The sequence below is a fragment of the Eschrichtius robustus genome, chromosome 5, assembly GCF_028021215.1.
Source record: "Eschrichtius robustus isolate mEscRob2 chromosome 5, mEscRob2.pri, whole genome shotgun sequence".
Lineage (NCBI taxonomy): Eukaryota > Metazoa > Chordata > Mammalia > Artiodactyla > Eschrichtiidae > Eschrichtius > Eschrichtius robustus.
The window spans coordinates 2,160,545-2,179,180 of NC_090828.1; the positions used below are offsets into that span (position 1 = coordinate 2,160,545).

The 18,636-nt window shown below is 57.9% G+C and overlaps 1 protein-coding gene across 3 annotated transcripts in view; it reads left to right on the top strand.

Moving 5' to 3' along the window:
* Positions 1-18,636, top strand: part of HDAC4 (histone deacetylase 4) — a 294,251-nt gene that overhangs the window by 255,628 nt on the left and 19,987 nt on the right. For all 3 annotated transcript variants that reach the window (XM_068544110.1, XM_068544113.1, XM_068544112.1), the window contains exons 17-22: positions 749-795; positions 4,645-4,752; positions 6,815-6,870; positions 8,547-8,634; positions 10,286-10,405; positions 11,132-11,229. In XM_068544110.1, the coding sequence (XP_068400211.1) occupies positions 749-795; positions 4,645-4,752; positions 6,815-6,870; positions 8,547-8,634; positions 10,286-10,405; positions 11,132-11,229 (517 nt within the window). The remainder of the gene's footprint in view (positions 1-748; positions 796-4,644; positions 4,753-6,814; positions 6,871-8,546; positions 8,635-10,285; positions 10,406-11,131; positions 11,230-18,636) is intronic.

Sequence of the window (18,636 nt, forward strand, 5' to 3'; positions counted from 1 at the left end):
TGGGGAGCGGTGCCATCCTCTGGTCCTGCGTGACAGGCAGGTTTTAGGCTAGTCATCGGCCAGCACCCGCATCACACTGAGGAAGAAGATAGTCCCTGTCCTTGTCACCGAGGCAGGCCTGAGCCTCGTGGGACGGGGGCCTTGTGTCTGCAGCGTGGGCCCCGGGCAGGCCTTCCTAGACGGCCAGGTTCAAGGCTGTGTGGTTTCTTAGCTGTGCACCATCCCAGGGAACTTGGAACACTTGTACATGGGGAGGGGGCTGCTGTTACATCCCGAAAGACCCCTCCGTGTCTAAAGGGCTCAGCCGGGGGGGTTTAACCCCAGGCCTCTTTCTCTTGCTCACAGCTGGGGAGGGCGGCCAGAGCTCAGAACTGAGAGCCAGTGTTGGGGGCAGGGAGCTCTGCGTGGTTCCCTGCCAGGTGCAGAGCTCGGGCTGGAAGCAGAAGCCTCCGTGGGGTCTCCCCACCCCGTGAGGAGTGGGCTGTCGCCATGGAGAATGCGAGGGCCCTCTGCAGGGGCTGGGCCGGCTCGGCCCAGGACCCACCACCGGCCAGATGCCGCCCTGGCGGCGCCACACGGTGATACAGTGGTACCTTTGAAGCCCGTTTGCCCCTCTGTACGTGGGACACATTGTGCATCTTCCGCAAGTGTCAGAGCGCTGTTGAGGCATGGCCAGCGCCGTGCTCCCTGCAGGCTGGGGCGCTGGGTGACCCTGCCCACCTGACCTTGGCTCTCCTTCTCCCTGCAGGCTCGCTAACATCGGTGTTTGTCAGGCTGCCCTGCGGTGGTGTCGGGGTAAGTATTTCTTTAATGTGTAAATAATGTCCTGTTTGTTCTCAGGGTCCTGGTGGTCACAGAAATCGCTGCCTTGCTCTCCGCAGAGCAGGTAATTGTTGCCAGGTGTTTTCCATAAACAGGGCTTGCGGGGCGGGGCTGCCCCACCGCTCACACGTGTGGCTTCAAAGGCCCTGTGAGCCTGTGAGCATTTTGATGGCGGGTCTGGGGCACCTTCCTCCGAGGAAGGTCGTCTGGCACCACGGCTGGCTTTAGGAAACGGGATCTGGTGTGTGGGCCTGTCTCGTCTGACCCACCGAAGCAACAGTCCACTCGTCCCGGCTCAGGTCGTGAATCCATCACCTCACGGGGTGTGTGTTGATCCCGTGTCCAAGCTCCAACCCGAAGCCCCAAGTGCAGCTCTGACCGTGGGCACGAGGTTTATGGGCCACGTGGGGTGGGTCGAGCTGCTTCTCCGGGAGGTGGAGCTCTTGAGCAGACCTGGGCAGGTAGACACGCAGGAGAGCCAGCATCTTGATTTAACTTGGGCTTTCCCTGCCCGTGATGGGGGCGCAGAACCCGTCTGGGCACCCACCCCTCCCTCAGCGCAGCGGAGGCCAGGTCTCCGCAGCCAGAGCTTCTCCTTCAATCAGGAGGGGCTGTCCCCCCGCCGTCCTCTGGATGAGGGAGGGTGAGGGCAAGGACCAGCCCCCTCCTGGCCAGTCTGCTAGCCGTGGAGCTCCCCAGCCCGGGAAGTGCTGCAGCCGGTCACGGTCGCAGAGAGGCCGGAGGACCTTGTGGACAGCAGAGGTGTCTCGGCTGGAAGCGCGCATCAGCGCGGTGTGAGCGTAACGACAGATCGCAGGGTGAAGCTCGGGGTCTGGATTCCGTTATGGAAATGAAACAAAATTGTTTTCTTCCTGAGTCTTTACAAAAATCGCTGCTTTGAAAATTATCCCGTCAGAAAGAGCATAAACGGCGTTTATTCATACCACCACCAGGCCCTCCTAGAGTTATTGTATTTTGTATTGTAAATAGGCTGCAATCTCTTAACGCGGGGCAAATTTTTGGCCAGACTTGAAAAGGCTTGGCTTTGCACTGCCCTGCGGCAGCATGCTGTGCGAGGCAGGATTTATAATTTGCAAATGAAAGCGAAATGGGGACTGGGCCTGGGGCCTTGAGCCAGGTGGCCCCTCCCCGGTGTGAAGTCCAGATCCAGCCCCCAGCAGGCTACCAGCGCCCACCTCCACATCCAGGCACAAAAATGCTCTGGAACACGGAGACGTGGAAAATCTCACCAAGTCGAACCCGGTCGAGAGGGGAGCCCGTCAGAATAATTCGTGGGAAGTGTGAACCATAGGGTGTCTCAAGGGATTGTTCACTTTCAGTTGTTTTCTGTAACTACCCCAATAGGAGGGCAGAGAATCGCAGTGCCGGCCCTCCCGCCCGGCTCAGCGTGGACTCGCCATGTTGCTGGTGCAGCCGCAGCCCTCTTGGGCCTCTGAATCTCCTTCCAGAGCTGGGGGCCAGCCCCCCGGGGTGTTGTCAGGGAAGCAGAGGAGACCCCAGGGGCCCAGGTGTGGCTGGGAGGGTGCAGGTCGGCTGGTGAAGCAGGGAAGGAGAGGGTGTGTTGCTTCCCCTGAAGCTACTTGAATTAACATCTAGGCTCTGTAATGGAGCTTTTAAATGGTTTTACCTTTTTTTTCCAAGCCAAATAAGAGAAACTTCTGCTTTGCTCACCTCCTGGTTATTGCATTTCCCTTCCAGCCCTGCCCTGGCAGGCCCTGGGGGCCCCGAGTGCCGTGGCTTCTAAGGTCCGTGGCCCACCCAGAGTGGCCACCCCGAGTGTCCACTGGAAGTCTCTGTAAGAGGTCTCCCCTTCCCTGTCTTCACCTTTTCTCCGTCTTTGCTGTAGGGGATTGTGGAGTAGGCCCTTTGCTCTTTCCCTTGCTTCCTGCTCCTGCATTTGTGGTCGCCCCAAGCAGGGCCGCCTCGTACTTCTGGAACTCAGGGCTCCAACCCGACCATCCCACGTTGGTCCCTGGGGAGCTGGTGGCCAGAAGCTGGGGGACTGAGACCCCAAAGCAGTGGAAAGTGCCGTCAGGTTCTCTGGAGACAGTGCAGTGGGGCTGGGGGTCCGTCCCTCACCCTGGACGCGATGTTACAGGACCTTCTGGACCCTGGGGTCACGCGGGAGGAGAGCAGAGCACAGAGGCCCTTCAGAGCGCATGGAGGGTCAGTCCCTTTCCCCACCTGGCTCTGGTTACTTAGCCTAAAACCCAAACCGTTGCATTTGGAGGAGAAATAATCTGCGTAGTTTTGCCCAAACCCCCTTTGGTCCTCAGGGGTGCGGCCTCTCACAAGGCCCAGGCAACCGGTCGGATCCTCCTACCAGCTCTCGCTTTGATTTTATTGGATTGATTCTTCGGCTGAAGCAACTGGTCCAGAATATTCTAGCTGAGTGGCTCCTTCAATGAGTAACAGCACAGTATTATTTAGAACAGAAGCCGGTCTTTGAACGTTGAATATTAATGCTGTGGAGAGCGCGCTAAGTGCAGAGCGTTCTGCTAACATTTGGAAGCTATTTAAAGAACATAGAGGTTTGGTCATTGAAAAGAAGAGCCCGCACGGAATAACACTCCTCAGGAAATAGCTCGAGCTGCTCGTAAATGTATTTTAAATCATCTTGCTTTGAAGATGAAGCCCCAAGACTTCATTGAAAGAAATCCATCCGCACCACGTAATGATCAGGGCCTTTGTCAGGTGGGCAGGGGCCTGGGCGCTGACCGTGGCTGGGCCGGAGAGGGGGTGCCGGGCCCTCACCTGCGGCTCAGCCTCTGTGTCCGGGGCCCCGAGCGTTCAGCGCTTGGAAGAGGTTGCCGTGGGGAGGAGGGTCTCGCCCAGGCCCGGCCGACTCTGCTGCAGGTGGAAGGGCTTAGTCCTCGCAGCTTCCCAGAACCCTCTCTAGGCTCGGGCATCCACAGGAAGGGCATGCGAGCCCCGGGTGTGTGCGGCCGAGGCACCAGCTGCCCTGCCCTGGGGATGGCAGCGCCCTTGACCTGGAACCAGGGGCTCCTGCTTTATCGTGGCCCCTGCTCCCCGCCCCCCAGGCTCCCGCAGGAGACTCAACCTCTGCAGAACTGACGCGTCAAGTCTGTGTCTTCTTTCCTGTCCACGTTAGCTAGAGTTTAAAAAATATATCTAATGTGTAAGTAAATAAACCAACACACAAACAGAAGTTACCTGACAGGTTTGTGCCACACACGTTTTTCTGTTGGAAGGGGAACAGCTACCTGGGCAGGTGTGCCATCCCCTGGGCTGAGCCCCCTGGTGTGTGTCCAAGAGCCTGGATTCTCCTCCCCTCACCCTTCCCCGTGCCGTCCCTGTTAACGACTCCTGTCAAACGCACGGAGCTCCTCCTTAAATCCAGCATGAAATAAAGTCATAATTTGGAGGGACCTCTAATTCTAACACTTGCTACATTTGCTTTTGCTGATTGTTAGTGTAACTCAGCTGCAGTTGCAGTTAAAAAAAGAAGGGAACTAGGTAACCTTGACATCATGACTCCTAGCACGGAGTATTTTGGAGCAATTGAGAAAAGAAATGACACCTCAGAAAGGGGTAAGAATGCAGGCATGCTATTTTTGGTGCATTCACTGTTCTTTTTCTGTTTAGTATTTTTTGGCGTGTCTTCAAAAAAAAAAAAGTAAGCCCGAATGAGGGCTGGGTGTGTTCTGTAATTAGTCAAGGAGAGACGGCAGGCTCTGGTTTCAGAGGCCGAGCACAGGGGCCCCTGGCTGCACGGCCACCGGGCCGGGATGGGGGGCGACCAGGGACGCCGGCCTTACCGCGGGCGTGGTGTCTTCACAGGTGGATAGCGACACCACGTGGAACGAGGCCCACTCGTCGGGGGCGGCCCGCCTGGCCGTGGGCTGCGTGGTGGAGCTGGTCTTCAAGGTGGCCACGGGGGAGCTGAAGGTCAGTGCGGGCCAGCGGGAGGGGTCCTGGGAGGACACAGCCCGGGGAGGGAGGGAGGGAGGGACAGCCCGCCCGCTTCACTCCCCCTCCGGACAGGCACCTGGCGGCTGTGGCGGGGAGTAAGGGCGGACCCAGCTCTGTCACCACCGTTGAACCCAAGGGGACTTTTCCCACGCTTGTGAAAACACGTGTAACGATAACAGCATTTCTCAAAAGAATTCGATCTCGGGAACACTCTACATTCTTACGGTGGCTGAAAAATCCCAAAGAGCTTTTGTCTTTATGAGTTGGGTCACCAGCGTTGACCACTCATTAGAGTTTAAAACTGAGGCTTTTAAAATATTTATTAATTTAAATATAATAATAAGAGCTTAGTCGCTCAGCTGGACTCTCACACCTGCTTCTGCTTCCGTGTCTGGTGACGTGTTGTTTTAGCTGAAGCACATGAAGAAAATCTGGCCTCGCACAGGTGCAGAACTGGGGAAGGAGGAGTATTTTAACAGCTTTTCCAGATAATTGTGGGTATTCTTCTTTGATGCTATGCCAAAATTCAACAAGTGACAGCTTCTTGAAGATGGGTTGCAGTGTGGACCCTAAAACAGCATCAGCGAGTTTGTCCTCCTGTACAAGAAATTCCGTCAGCCTCTCACGTGGCGCCGGTCACTTATCCTGACGTTTTTGCACAGTGCATAGTTGTTTGGAAATAGGGGCTCACTGGATCATATAGGTCTTCCAAATCTTGACACGTTTTATTATACGGTGTCCAAAGCATCACTAATCTTTGAAACCATGAATGCCACCACCCATCTCATCAGGAAGGTCTTCTCAGTGCTGGGAAGAGCTGGGCCAAATACAAGTTTTCCAAAGTTCTCGGTTTCACGGGAAAGCTCAAATCCCACCCCTGACAACAGCAGCTGTCTGTCATTTTCTTTGAGGCGACAGTCCCGCGGGTTATTTACACGCCTCCCCGTCTCTTTGCACGGGTGTTAAAAAGACATCGAGGTTTAATGAAATTGATAAGTTTTACTGCTTCATCGGGGCACTGACGTGGAGCTTCCTTTTCCCTGCAAACGCGTGTGCCCGGGCCTCCTCCTGCCACCCTACCCGAAGGCCACCCGCCATCGCTGCCCGCCGCCAGTTACCTCTCAGCTCCGCAGGAAGGGCACAGAGCCTTGGGGTTGCTATGCAAAGGCTCCCGGGGCATGGGACCCCTGGGGCCCACGTCCCCATGCAGAACCGCAGTGCGGGGTCCTGTGCAGGAACGGGGAGCTAGTTGGGCAGCGCCAGGCGTGCCGAGGCGGGGCTCCCACCAAGTGTGCCCCCCCCCGTCCCCCCCTGAGCTGGTCTCTGCAGCAGGCTGGGTACACTTCCCACGCCCAGTCAGCGTGGTCCGCGGCCCATGGGTCTCTGTTAACAGACCTCGACCGCACAGCTTCCTGCGCTGGTGAGACCCGGGGTGCCGGTCTAAACCGTTTTTATCATAATGGCTGCAGGATGGTTTGCAGAGGGTTCTTTTAAAGCATAAGTGATTCAGGGGTCCTAAGCAGGGGTGGGGGCTGAAGCTCCTCTCCAACCTCTGAGATTTTCCTTCTAAGCGTTGGTGATTGTTTTCTGCGTCGCTCAGTCCCCTGGGAACTGAGCTGCACTGACAGGGCACAGCATCTGCAGCGGCCGAGCCGTCTCCGTTTCATCTGCGTCCAGGGTTCCCGTCAGGTTGCTTCCTGGGGATGCTGGTTATGATCAGAGGGGGACCGGGGTGCCCCTTCCACTCCTACCCTGATTCCCCAGCTGAGCAGCTCCCAGCCTTGCCAGCAGGCTGTCAAAGATAGAAAATCGGGGATGGACTCACCTTTTATCTTAGTAATTTGTGGTAACCAGCAGGCCTCGTTCAGAGAAGGGACCTAGATGTCTTTGAAGTGCTTACAGCCAGCCCTGTATCCTGCGCTACGTCTGTGTGCCCGGAAGGCAGCTGGAAACCGTGTCCTCACGCACACTCTGCCTTTTCTCACTGACCTGAAACCAATCTTTTGTCCCCATCTCTCCCTTTTGGTGTCGCGCGTAGAACGGCTTTGCTGTGGTCCGCCCCCCAGGACACCACGCGGAGGAGAGCACGCCCATGTAAGTACACACGCGGTCACTCTCGGGCAGGGGACGTCTGGCATTCTCGCGCCTGCCCGTGCACGGTCCCCGAGCGGCCGGTCCAGCGGGACGTAACTGTACGTGCAGCTCGAGCTGGTTATGGTTGGTCCCGGTGAAGGGATGCAGGGGGCGGCGTGTGGAGGTGTGCAGAATGGGAGGCCGTGTGTGCAGAAGCGAGTCCAGAGGAGTCGTCTGGTTGTCAGGCCTGGGAGAGGGAGCTTCAGCTGCCCCAGAGGAGTTCTCGTGGTGCTTCCTCGTTCTAGAGCTTTCACAGTCAGGCCTCAGGTCTGCTCACGTGTGGCCTTCCATCTGACCTGCTCACGGCTTGGCACCGTGAGGCTGAGGTCCCAAGGTCATGACCACAGGGGTCAGCTCTCTGGCCTGTGTTTCGGGCTGTGGGCACCCTGACTGTGCACATGAGAAGCTGGCCGAGGTGGCGGGGTTGACGTGCGGATTCAGGGTCCATCCTGGTCGAGGAGAAGCCGCCTGGGGGGAGTCACAGGACTTGACCCGGGGAGTTGTGCGCAGAGTGGACGCAGAAAGCCCTCAGCGAGCGTGATGTCGGGGGCTCGCCCTCGGGCCCCGAGACAGCAGACACCGTGTTGTGGGTCGTCAGGACGAGGGGACGGGCGGTGGCGGGGGGAATGAGCCCTGGTTTGTCGGCTGGTGAAGCAAGGACGGTGCAGACAGAGCCGTGGGGAGAAGCCGAAGTGCGGGGGCAGCGCTGCACCAGGAGCCTGGCTTTCAGCCAACGGGCGGCGGAGCCCTCGGCCGCCTCGAATCCCCAGTGAGGGCGTCGGGGTCGGGCTTCAGGAAGGGACCCTTCACCGTAAAGGGAGCTGTCGTCCCCACCGTGCGGACACTGCCTGGCCCGGAAGGGTCCACGTGACCGAGGAGCGGACGCTGATTGTTTGTGGCGTTTCGCTGAGTCACGTTTCTAATTCGAGTCTGAGCTGTCAGATACTCTGAAGGGTGGGCGCAGATGGACCGAGATGGAATACGGAGGGACACGTCCGTGGAGGCTCTCGGAGACCGCACAGGTCAGTCCTGGGGCCAGCGCGGCCGGAGAGCCAGTGGCTGCTGGGACGCGAGGCTTCCCGCCGGGCAGCCTACAGCCCGAAAACAGACCCACCCAGGCTTCTCATTTTCTTTGGTGATTCAGGCAAAGGGAAATTCAGGTTTAGGAGATTTTCATTTTTACTTGACTCACTTTCTCAGCTTGTTTTTCCCGTTCTCTCAGAGACTGTCTAGAATCATTGTTATACATCTTAGAATATGGAAAGATGCGCAGTGAGCAAGTCAAATGAGTAACTTCGGTGTTCTGTGGGCCTCGGTGCCTCTTGACAGGTCGGTCAGTGCATGTTCTGGGAGATGCCTGGGGGCGTAAAGTGAGATGGACTCTCTCACCCTGGGAGCGCTGGCAGCCTGCACGCAGGGACCGTGTGTGTGTGTGTGTGTGTGTGTGTGTGTGTGTGTGTTTGTGTGTGTGTGAATGATCAGCATCAGTTAACGTTTCCAAACCACTTGATCGGGAGCCACGTGTTCGCCCCACCTTCTTAGACCCTCGTGGGATTCTAGAATGTTCTATCGCAAGTTGAATAAAAACTAATCAGAGCCCGGAATTTGTCTCTGTTTCTCCTGATTCTCGCCTGCAGGGGCTTCTGTTACTTCAATTCCGTGGCCGTCGCGGCCAAGCTTCTCCAGCAGAGGTTGAGTGTGAGCAAGACCCTTGTGGTGGACTGGGTGAGTGGGCCCATCCTTATCCCCCCACCAGACAGTGGGAGAGGGAGGCGAGCTTTTCCATCCCCACTGGCAATGGGATTTGGGGGCCTTAACTTTCTGGAAACTACCTCAAAGATGCAGAAAGTAAAAGCCCAAGCCTGTTAGGAGTCTGTTTGACAGCTTCCATCAGCCGGTCCTGCCAATAACCCGGCTCCTGAAGTGTCTAGAAACAGGCCCGTGGTTAAGGGCAGCGGCCGAAGGGCAATCCTTGCAAAACCTCGCTGGGAGGCGGGAGTGCAGGAGGGGGTGGAGCCTGGACCTCAACAGGGATCAAGGGCGTGGCCCGCCCTCCCCGAGCCAACGAGGCAGCTTTGTGTCACTGTCGCTCCCGGTGTAAAGGCCCTCCCTGCTTCTGCAGAGGGGAGCCAGTTTACGGTGGTTTAATCTCCTTCCCCATTTTCCCATGGGAGGGGCCACATCTGACAATCCCACTGCCTCAAAGGGTAAACTCTGTGAAAAACGCTATAGAATAACTGAACTCCAAAAAGAGGTATACGGAGTCTTATGCTGGAGATGGGGATTCTAGGTGTTCACTTGACTCCTTTTTTAAGCCATATATGGTGGGGGCAGGGGCAACATTCTCTTTAGTATTTAAGATTTATTTCATCATTTTTTTTAGTTCAAAAGATCGGGTACATTGGGTGGGATTATCTTTTATGCTGCAAAGTCCTTCTCCTTTGGGCAAAGAAAAACCAAAACACAGCCCAGGACGCCCCCAAGCTCCGGGCGGCGGGCACTGGTCAAGGGGCCCATGGGTGCCACGGCTGCACAGCGTGGACTGCGGAGCCCGGTCTTCACACGCCCGGTGCCTTGGCCCCCGGGGGCCCTTCCCTCAGCGCCCCTTGGGGAGCAGGCAGAGATGCTGGGCACGTGTAACAGCTGAGTGCTGGAGAAGGTGGGCGTGCCTGAAGCACCCGCGGAAAGTGGATGCTCCGTCTGGTGCTGTCTCAGAACCGCGTGTAAGGGCTCCGCTGTCACGTGGAACAGCGCACAAGTGGTGCGTGAGTGCCAAGGCCCTGGTGTGCGCCCCTCGGCGGCGGTGGGCCTCAGTGGGATCCAGCTGGTTCCTCACTTACAGCTGTCCTTCCACTTTCCTACAGTGAGCACAGAGAGCTCTCATAAATAGGATAAGGATTCTGAGCAGTTCCCCGGGGTTTAAAATCACGGACTCGTGTGCAGCCCTCAGTGTGCACGCTGTATGCAGCGGGCCGCCCCGCTTGTGTGCGTGAAACACATGGTCACTGTGATTGGGAGAAGCGGTTTGTCGTTCCTGTTTGGGGCCTGGTACCCCCGTCACTCCGCCCCGGGAATGGTCTCCCGTGTACCCCAGGGCCCGGTGCGGAGCAGGTGAGCGGCCGTGGTCAGCAACCTCCCCCGCCCTCACCCTCCGGGCTGTGACAAGACATTGATCAAATGACTTTGCCTGGAAAATCGCGGCCTCCGGGGAAGCTGAGACACGCGCCAAACCTGCCCCATGGGGTGCCGCGGGGGTGAGGAGGACGCCCCCTGGGGCCTCTTCCTTCTCTTCCCCGGGCCCCAAGGGCCCCGAGCCACGGGGCTCATCAGCCAGGGCCCGAGGGCACCTGCGCTGAGTCAGCCCCCGCCCTTCCAGGACGTGCACCACGGGAACGGGACCCAGCAGGCCTTCTACAGTGACCCCAGCGTCCTGTACATCTCGCTGCACCGCTACGACGACGGGAACTTCTTCCCGGGCAGCGGGGCACCTGACGAGGTGAGAGGGGCTCCATCCCGCGCTGGGCCTTGGAGGGGGCGTGAGAACAGGTGTGGCCACACCTGCGACGCAGAGCAAGGGCTCCCAGCGGGGCTGGGGGGCAGCCGTCAGTCTCGATTCCATCGCGTGTGCCCACGCGGGCTTTATCTTGTCCAAGTACAGAAGGAAAACAGGAGAGGATTCTGGTTCTAATCCAGACAGGCTGCAGGGTTTATGAGCGGGTGAGAGTGGGGTGCCCTCGTCCTGCAGGAGAGGCTGCCGTGTGCAGTCACAGCGCATCTCCAAGCCACGCCTTTCGTCCTGTCCCTTGGGCGGGGGCCATCCTCCTCGCCTGTCCGGTGCCACACGGTGAGCCCCGGAGCGGCAGGATCCTGCGGGACACCCTGATGCCCCAGCAGAGCCCCCCACTCTGAACAAAGAGGCCCCGACAGTGGGGAATCCCACCCAAGGAAAAACGATCGTCTGCCTCTGGGTCTCCTTCTGGGAAGGAAGTTGGGAAGGACAGCCTTGCTCGCAGGGCCCTGTGGGTGCACACTTCCGGCCCCTCCCCTGGGCAGGGCAGCCCCACACGCTCCACCCGTGGAGGGGGACGGGGGCCCTGCCTCTGAAAATGCTCCGTCGTTGAAGGCAGTGTGTTGGGGCCTTGGGGACCCGGGCGGGCTAGGGGCGCACCGGCGGGGCCGCCGGGGTCATGGTCTGTGACGCCCATCTCTCTCCTCCATGCAGGTGGGCACGGGGCCCGGCGTGGGCTTCAACGTCAACATGGCTTTCACCGGCGGCCTTGACCCCCCCATGGGAGACGCAGAGTACTTGGCTGCCTTCAGGTAAGAGTTCCGGCTTCCTGCCCCGTGGGGCATTTAGGGAACAATCGGGAATTCCCCGACAGCGGCTCCAGCTCTTGCGGGGTTTACTGTTTTCCTTTGACCTTCATCTTCCTTGGTGAGCAAGCCCCCCCCCGCGACACGGTCCCCGGGCAGGGCCCTCAGCGCCGTGAGCATGCGTCTGCAGGGACCAACCTTTCTGTCTCTGCGTTTTGGAGGAACGGGCTCTGGGGCTTCTCCCAGTTTGCTCTTTAAGCCAAAGGTGGCATCTTCAAGTCTGTCTTCTCACCTTCTGTCTGCAGTGTTCCTGTCTTGTGCATTAAATGAAAAACAGGAATCTGTCTCGGGTCTTAACAGTAAGAAAGTGATGGAGACCGAGGCAAGGTGTCAGAAAGTGTTGTGTTAATGAAAAGCGGGTGCTCGAATCTGAAAGGGCTCGTAATCTCCTAATTTTTCTTCCAAAAAACCTTTTGTGAGATAATGGGAAACAGAAACAAATATCCCTCCTTTATTGACATAAAAATCGAGAGACGACTTCCCATTCATCCCGGTTCCTTCACGTCTTGCTGGGCGGGTAGAATCGGGCTGCAGGGTGATGTTGTAAAACACAGTGTTTGCCTTTGTCATCAAGCGGTGATTTCTGCTTTGATCTGGGCCAGATGGAAGGGATTCCTGTGGCCAGAAATGGGTGCTCAGAGCATAGGTTTCCTTCTCCTGCTGGAGAAGGAGCAAGTGGCCTGGGGGGCAGCACCTGCCCAAGTGCGAGTCCCAGGGGCCCTCGGGAGGAGGAGAGTTCTGTTTGGTGGCGAAGCCGACAGACCTTCAGTCTTGGTTAAAAGCACCATGTCTGCACCAGGCATTGGAATCCCATGAAGTTTCCAGGGGACTTTTCTCCCTTCCTCTTTGACTACGTGCTCTTGCTGTCCTGCATGCAAGCGTGTGTGTTGTGTGTGTATGTGTGATGCACACGCCTCTGTGTGGACACGTGTGCGTCTGTGTTGGTGTGTGTGTGTCTGTGGGCGCGTGTGCACGTGTGCGTGTCAGCGCAAGTGTGTCGTGTCTGGCGGGTGAGATTCCAGCAAAGGACACACCCGTAAAAGTTTGGCCGAGGACCCTGCCTCATGCTGGGGGGCGGGGGGCAGCAGAGGTCATGGGTCACGTGACCCCTCGCAGCATCTGCTTCCTCATCTGGAAACTGGGTCCTGGTCCCCAGCCTCAGGGTGGGTGTCCGGGTCTGGTGATGCAAAGGCCTGGCCCCAAGGGTGGCTCGGCCGACATGAGGCCTCTTCCCCAACCACTTAGTTCATAGAAATAACGGCTCAACAGTGAAACTGGTCTGTGCAAATAGGAGTCCATCACCTCCTTAGAAGGCCTGCCCTGATCATCACCTGGATCGCTTTTTCCTCTGATCTCAGTGGTTTAATTTTGTTGTTTGTTCCTCCTCTTGATCAGATGTAATGTAATGTTGACATTTGCCCTCCCTTATTTAGGGGAGAAAGACTCCCCCAAACGGATACCACATCTGAAAGCTGCTCATGTACATAGTTAAATATCAGCTTCAGGAAATCTGAACCCACCATCACTGCGGGGTTGTCACTGCCTGTCCTGAGATGCCCTCCGGCCACCAGCACTTTGTCACCTCCCCCCAGAGAACCGGCCCTCGTAGGGGGCTCCCTTAGAGGTAAAGGGTCTGGACTCCGTGTAAGAGGCATAGATAGAGCCCGAGTGAACTCTGGGGCCTCGTGGGACCCAGTGTTGCTGAATTCTGGTGAAGGCAGAGAAGGCAGGGCTTTCTTTAAACTGTGGATTAAAGCTATAAAAATGGTGGGTCTCCCTTCCTTCAGGCCATGTTCCCACTGGATCGGCCCCCAGGGCCTGTCTCAGTGTGCACTAGGCACTCTGATCGGGGTGGAAAGGCCCGCATCTGGCCCAGCGGGCGGGCGAGGCAGGTCCTGGAGGTCCCCCCACCCCGCCAGTTTTGAGATGGACCTTTCACTCTGAGTCTCTGTTGACATTCCGTTTTAGTCTTCTGCCAAGCGTGTACATGATGATGTCCTATCAAATGAACTTTGTAAAGCTCAAATAGCCTCTTTGAAAAGGAAAATCGTTTCAGGATTTTTTTTTATTGATTTTAATGTAAAATAGCACTTTGAAGTTTACAATTTATGGTTCCCTGGGCATCGATCGGATGGGGGAAGGAGGGTCAGGATCCGTTTTCCCTCCTTCTGCCCCGCTCCCTGGGGGCCCCAGGACATGCGTGCCTTCATGCTTTCGAGGCAGCACCTTGTGCTCAGACCCACGCCTGCCTCGTTGCATTTCAGGAGATCAAGCCCCAGATGAAGAAGAGATAAGAAAATTGCCCCTAATGAAATCCAGAGGCAGCGGCACTTTCTCCTGGGCTTGGAGACTTGTAGGAGAAAAGGGAACCTTAATTCAAACCAGCCAGGCCAGCGGCTTTGAAGTTTGCTGAGCAGGGCTGAGGCCTGCAGGCCAGGAGATAATGATGTACTTTTCTTTAACCCCTCACTTACCTGCTGCCTGGCAGTGCACAGAGATGGAGCTGGGATTGTTCGTGCTCTTAGGTCGTAGTCTGGATTTAAATGAGATATCGTAAAGGTTATCAGAGGTGGCAGTGAAACTGGGTATTCGAGAGTGGAAGCTTTAATCTCTTGGTGAGTGAGAGTTGCCTTTAAATTGAGCAGCTGGGCAGGTTCATTTCATTTACCGTGACCTTTCCAGCCCGGCACGAAGGTTGAGGCTCTTTTGTTTCTTCCATAAGGTATGTTTTGGTTTTTGTTAACTTTTTTTTTTTTCTGTTGTGCTAAAATATATATAAAACATATTGTTTGAACCACGTGCGAGTGTACAGTTTGGTGGCACTGGCTGCATTCACGATGGCCTATCTGTTCCAGAAATGTTGTGCCCCGAGGGCCCAGCGCTCACTGCTAGGAAGATATTGACTTGAAACCTGCTAGAGGCAATTCTATATCTCTTTAAGGGCATCCACGTCTTTTCCTATGTAGAGAGTTTGTCTGAGGACATTCTGCAGTGATTTCAGAAGCAAAAAAATATTAGCTAAAAACTCAGAGTTTCGCAATCCCGCGTTCAGCAAGCCGTCACTGTACCTGCATAAGAGGGGGCACACGCGGTACCGTCCTCGTGGGTGGCAGGGCCCCGAGCAGGTGAGGCGAGCATGTGATGACGGAGTGGGGCTCACACCTGCCCTCTGGTGAGGGAGCTTCCCGGCCAAGCCCCGGAGGAAGAGCCGGCATGGGGTGTCGGGGAGGGTGACGTGCCCGCAGGAGCAGGCCTGACGGTGGAACCCGCCTGTCTGACCCCGACGCTTCTGGAGCCTTCGAGGGCCTGGCCTGCACGGTCACCAGCAGTCTCGCAGCAGCTCGGTGACAGGCTCGGTCCCGGGAGGGGTGGACCACGCTGGGTCCCCTAGGGGAGCCCAGGAAGGATGAGGGCACCTGGCCGGGGCGGGGAGTAGGGCGGGGGGTCCAACGAGGTCTCTGGGCGCTGGCGTGGGAGGAGGGTGGGCACACCAGGAGGAGTGGGTTTCAGGTGGGGCTCGGGACCCTCAGCCTTAGCAGATTTCCACACAAAAAGCTGGAAAGTGTTCCCAGTCTGGCAGCTGGGCGGCCACCGGCAACCCAGGAAGGACAGCCTGGGTGGGGGGGACAGAATGTTCTGGGTGCGGGAGCGAAAGGGACGTGGGGAGAAGAGACAGCGAAGAAGACTGCTCTTCCGAGGACCTGGTGGGGAGCGGGAGCTGGGGGTGCAGCGGGCAGGTGAGCATCCCCCTGGGGCGGCGGGAGAGGCCCCCCGCCCAGGTCCCGCCCGGCCCTGCAGAGACCCGCTCCTCAGGCTGGGCTGGGTCTGCGGGCCCCTTGGCAGACTCACCGCCTCCGGCATTCGTTCCCGGGGCACGCGAAGGGAAGGGGTGCCGAGTGCTGGGGGGCTAAGGGAGCAGTGAGGGGGGCGGGCTGCGTGCTCTTAGAGCCTCCGTGCCACCTGTGTGAAGGCCCGAGGCTGGTGCCTGGCGGGGGCGGGAGGCTGGGCGGGCACGGGGCCTCCTGGGGGGCGATGGGAGGGACCTGGAGCGCAGGGGCGGGAGGGGGCAAGGGTAGATTAGGGTCTGGAGTAGCGATGCACCCCCCCCCCCTTCCAGGAGGCTGCAGGGGCAGGGGGAGGAGCGTCCCCACCTCAGCAGGTGGAGGCGGGGCGAGCTGAGTGCGAAGAGACCCGCGGCCTGTGGGGGCAGCAGCTCCAGCGTGGACGGGGGCTGTGGGCAAGGGCGGCCGGGCCTAGAGGGGCAGAAGCGGGGACGGCGTCCCGTGCGGACGGGTTTCAGCCTGCCCGCCGAGTCCAGCTCTGTCCCGACAGACCGTGGCATCGCCGACAGGCCGTGGCATCACCGTCAGGGCGGCCAGGCCGGGGCAGCTGAGTTCCCGTCGTCACCGTCTTTGTTCTGATTCTGACTCGCAGCAGAGTTCGGCTGCTAGACGAGCAGGTGCCCCAGCCACTCGCCTGGCAGTCCTGGTGGAGAGGACGGGGTCTTGAAAGGACGCGGGGGACGCCAAAGCAGGGAGGCTCAGAGGCCACGCCCACCGTGCAGGTGTGCGGAGATTCCAGATCCCAGAGGGAACACACCTGCCCTCGCCCTGGCCCTCAAAGCAAGAACTTGCACAACATACAACAAAAGGAAGTTTTCAATGATCAGAATGCTGTGATTATTGAAATTGTGTTGTCAGGTACGCAGGCCACAACCTCCTGTAAAACCAGGTCTGGCTTCGGGGTTCCGCCGCAGCTGGTGTCCTCTGCCTGGTGCTTCCAGCTCACGGGCGCTCTCCTGGCTGGAGATGCCTAACTGCGAGACCAGCCAAAAGCAGGGCAGTGAGGGAGGAGCCCTGTGTGGGTGAAGCGTCCAGGGGCCGCGTGGAGGGGGATGCCCAGGGGCCAGTTTGTGTGGACCATGCTTCCGGGGCACTTGGAGGGGCAGCAGGGACCCAGGGGCAGCGACCTGGCCTGAACCCCGGCTCCGGCGGAGGCCCCAGCGCGGGTGAGCACAGCCCCTGAAGACAGCGCCTCGGCCCGCTGGCCACGCCAGGCTGTGTGCCCCCGGCGGGTGTCGACCACAAGTGTGGTGGGTTTTGTGCAGGGCCCTGGTTGGGGGATGAATCGAAAGTTCCTTTCCTTCTAGAAGTTGAAGCTGACTGTTGAATCAGCTCTGGCATTTGGATTCCACTGTGGGATTTGGAGACGGTGTGTTGGTTCGCCCCCTAATCTGATCACCTGAGGTTATGGGGTGGCTTATAAGAAACGATTCTGGGAGCTGTGAGTGCCCTGTAGAACCACCTGGCACTGCCACCTTCCCGGAGCGCCCCTGGCTGGCTCGAGCGGGAACCGGCTTGTCAGCGACACCCGCCCCGTTGCCCAGCCTGCCGTGCCCGCCTGCCCCTCAGCGGACGCCCAGCCCAGCTTTTCCCCGTGGCAACCGGGCCGCAGGTGTGGACCGGCCGGCGAGCTACGGACGGAGGGGCGGGCACGGCGTGGTGTCCGGAGCAGAGGCCCCAGGAGCGGGCCCAGAGGAGGGCTCAGGAGGGCGACGGGCCGCAGCGGCACGTGTGGTTTGCACAGCTCCGCCCACCTGAGCTCCACCCCCAGCATGAGCCCCAGGGGCACAGAGGCTCTGGGACACCCGCTGCTCGTCCCTACAACCGTCTCCTCCCCGCTTTCCTCCTCGGAGGGCTGCACCCGGCCACCTCTTCTCTCAGGGATCGACGCGTTCGCCTCCTTGTAAGCGGGCGATCGGGGGTCTGCTACCCTGGGAAGCTCCCAGCCCACCCCTCCCTGCCCTCGGTTGCCCTGCAGAAGGTCACAGGGGACCCCATGGACGCACTCACCTTAAAGCGGTGGTTTGAGAGAAGGCCTCCAGCAAATATTCACATCTTATTCTTTTCAGGCTAAGCTGTTCCTTAAAATTTCATTCTAGAAATAAAACGTAAGGCCAGTTTCCCATTTCCTTTGCAGAACCTATTAAATGGTGATGCGCTTTCAGCTTCCCTCCGGCACGAGGGCCCTGGGTGGGGTGATGCTGCAGGGTCCAGCAGGCAGGCCGGCGGGGTTGTCAGGAGTGCCGCCATCAGCCCTCTTCTTACCTGCGAGGAAGCCAAGTCCCGTCGAGGGAAGGTGACATTTGTCGGGGCTCAGGGCTCACTGAAAATCAGTGCTGGAGACCCACTCGGCACACGCCTGGCATACAGCACCATTTCAGATTTTCTTACTTTAGCAAGTGTTTGGGATTACAACCTAGAGGGTCCCAAATCAGGAAAATGCAGTGAGTGTGTGTGTACATGTACATCAACGGTCCCAGCCGCTCACACTCGGGCCTGACGATGTACCCACACCTGCCGCCCCGCACACGCACACACACACACCACCCACACACCCTACCACACACCAACACATGGGATCAACTGTGCTTTACAATTCGTTATGATTGGCTTTGGGGTGAAGCCACACACCAAGCACAGACACCAGAGACCCTCTTGGTATTAACTTCCTTTAATGGTGATTTTAACAGGGCTGTTTTTTTAATTTTGTGGGGGGATTAGAAATGCAATAATAGCTCAGCGATACTTCAAAGCAGAGAACTAAAGCCCCCCAACATGAACTTGCTTCAAAACGGCTGCCGAAGCTCTTTTTGAATGAGCTGGTGTCTGCATGAAATGTCTGTGGTTTTCATTGAAAAACTGTCTTGGCTTTAAAATCCATACCAAGACTACGGCTGAAACTGGTCTCCGGCCTGAAGACGAAGTTTATGTGACAAGAACTTCGTTAAAATAATTGAAAACCAGTCTCCCTGGAATGATGAAGGCCCTTGTGGAGGAGCCCCGCCAGGTCCTCACGGGCGGACGGTGGCCTGTACCTTTGGGAAGACAGACCACATCTGCTGGGCGTGGAGATGAAAGCGGACAGTTCTTCCTGGATCCCTGAAGCATTCTCTCCCTCCTCCCTGCCTGGACCAGGAATTTCCCCACTTCCGGCCCCCGTGGCAGGATTGTTAATACGTACTCCAGGCCTGCTCTGACACAGATGCTGTGTTTAAAAGACAGCGCTCTCTACTTTGTGTTTACAGATTCTGGGAACTGTTGTGACAGCGTCCCAGTGGCACAAAGAAACATTAAAAGCTGGGGCTGTTGTCACGCGTGGTAGAACTTTACCAAAGTTGTAATGGCAGGAGTCCGGAGCGGGGTTGGCAAACTGTGGCCCATGGGCCGAGTCCCAGCATGTGTTTTTTAAGTAAAGTTTTATTGGAACACAGCCACGGCGATGCGCTCACGCGGTCATGTGAGGCTGCTTTCCCGTGACAAGGGTGGTGTTGAGACCACGTGGCCCCAAGAC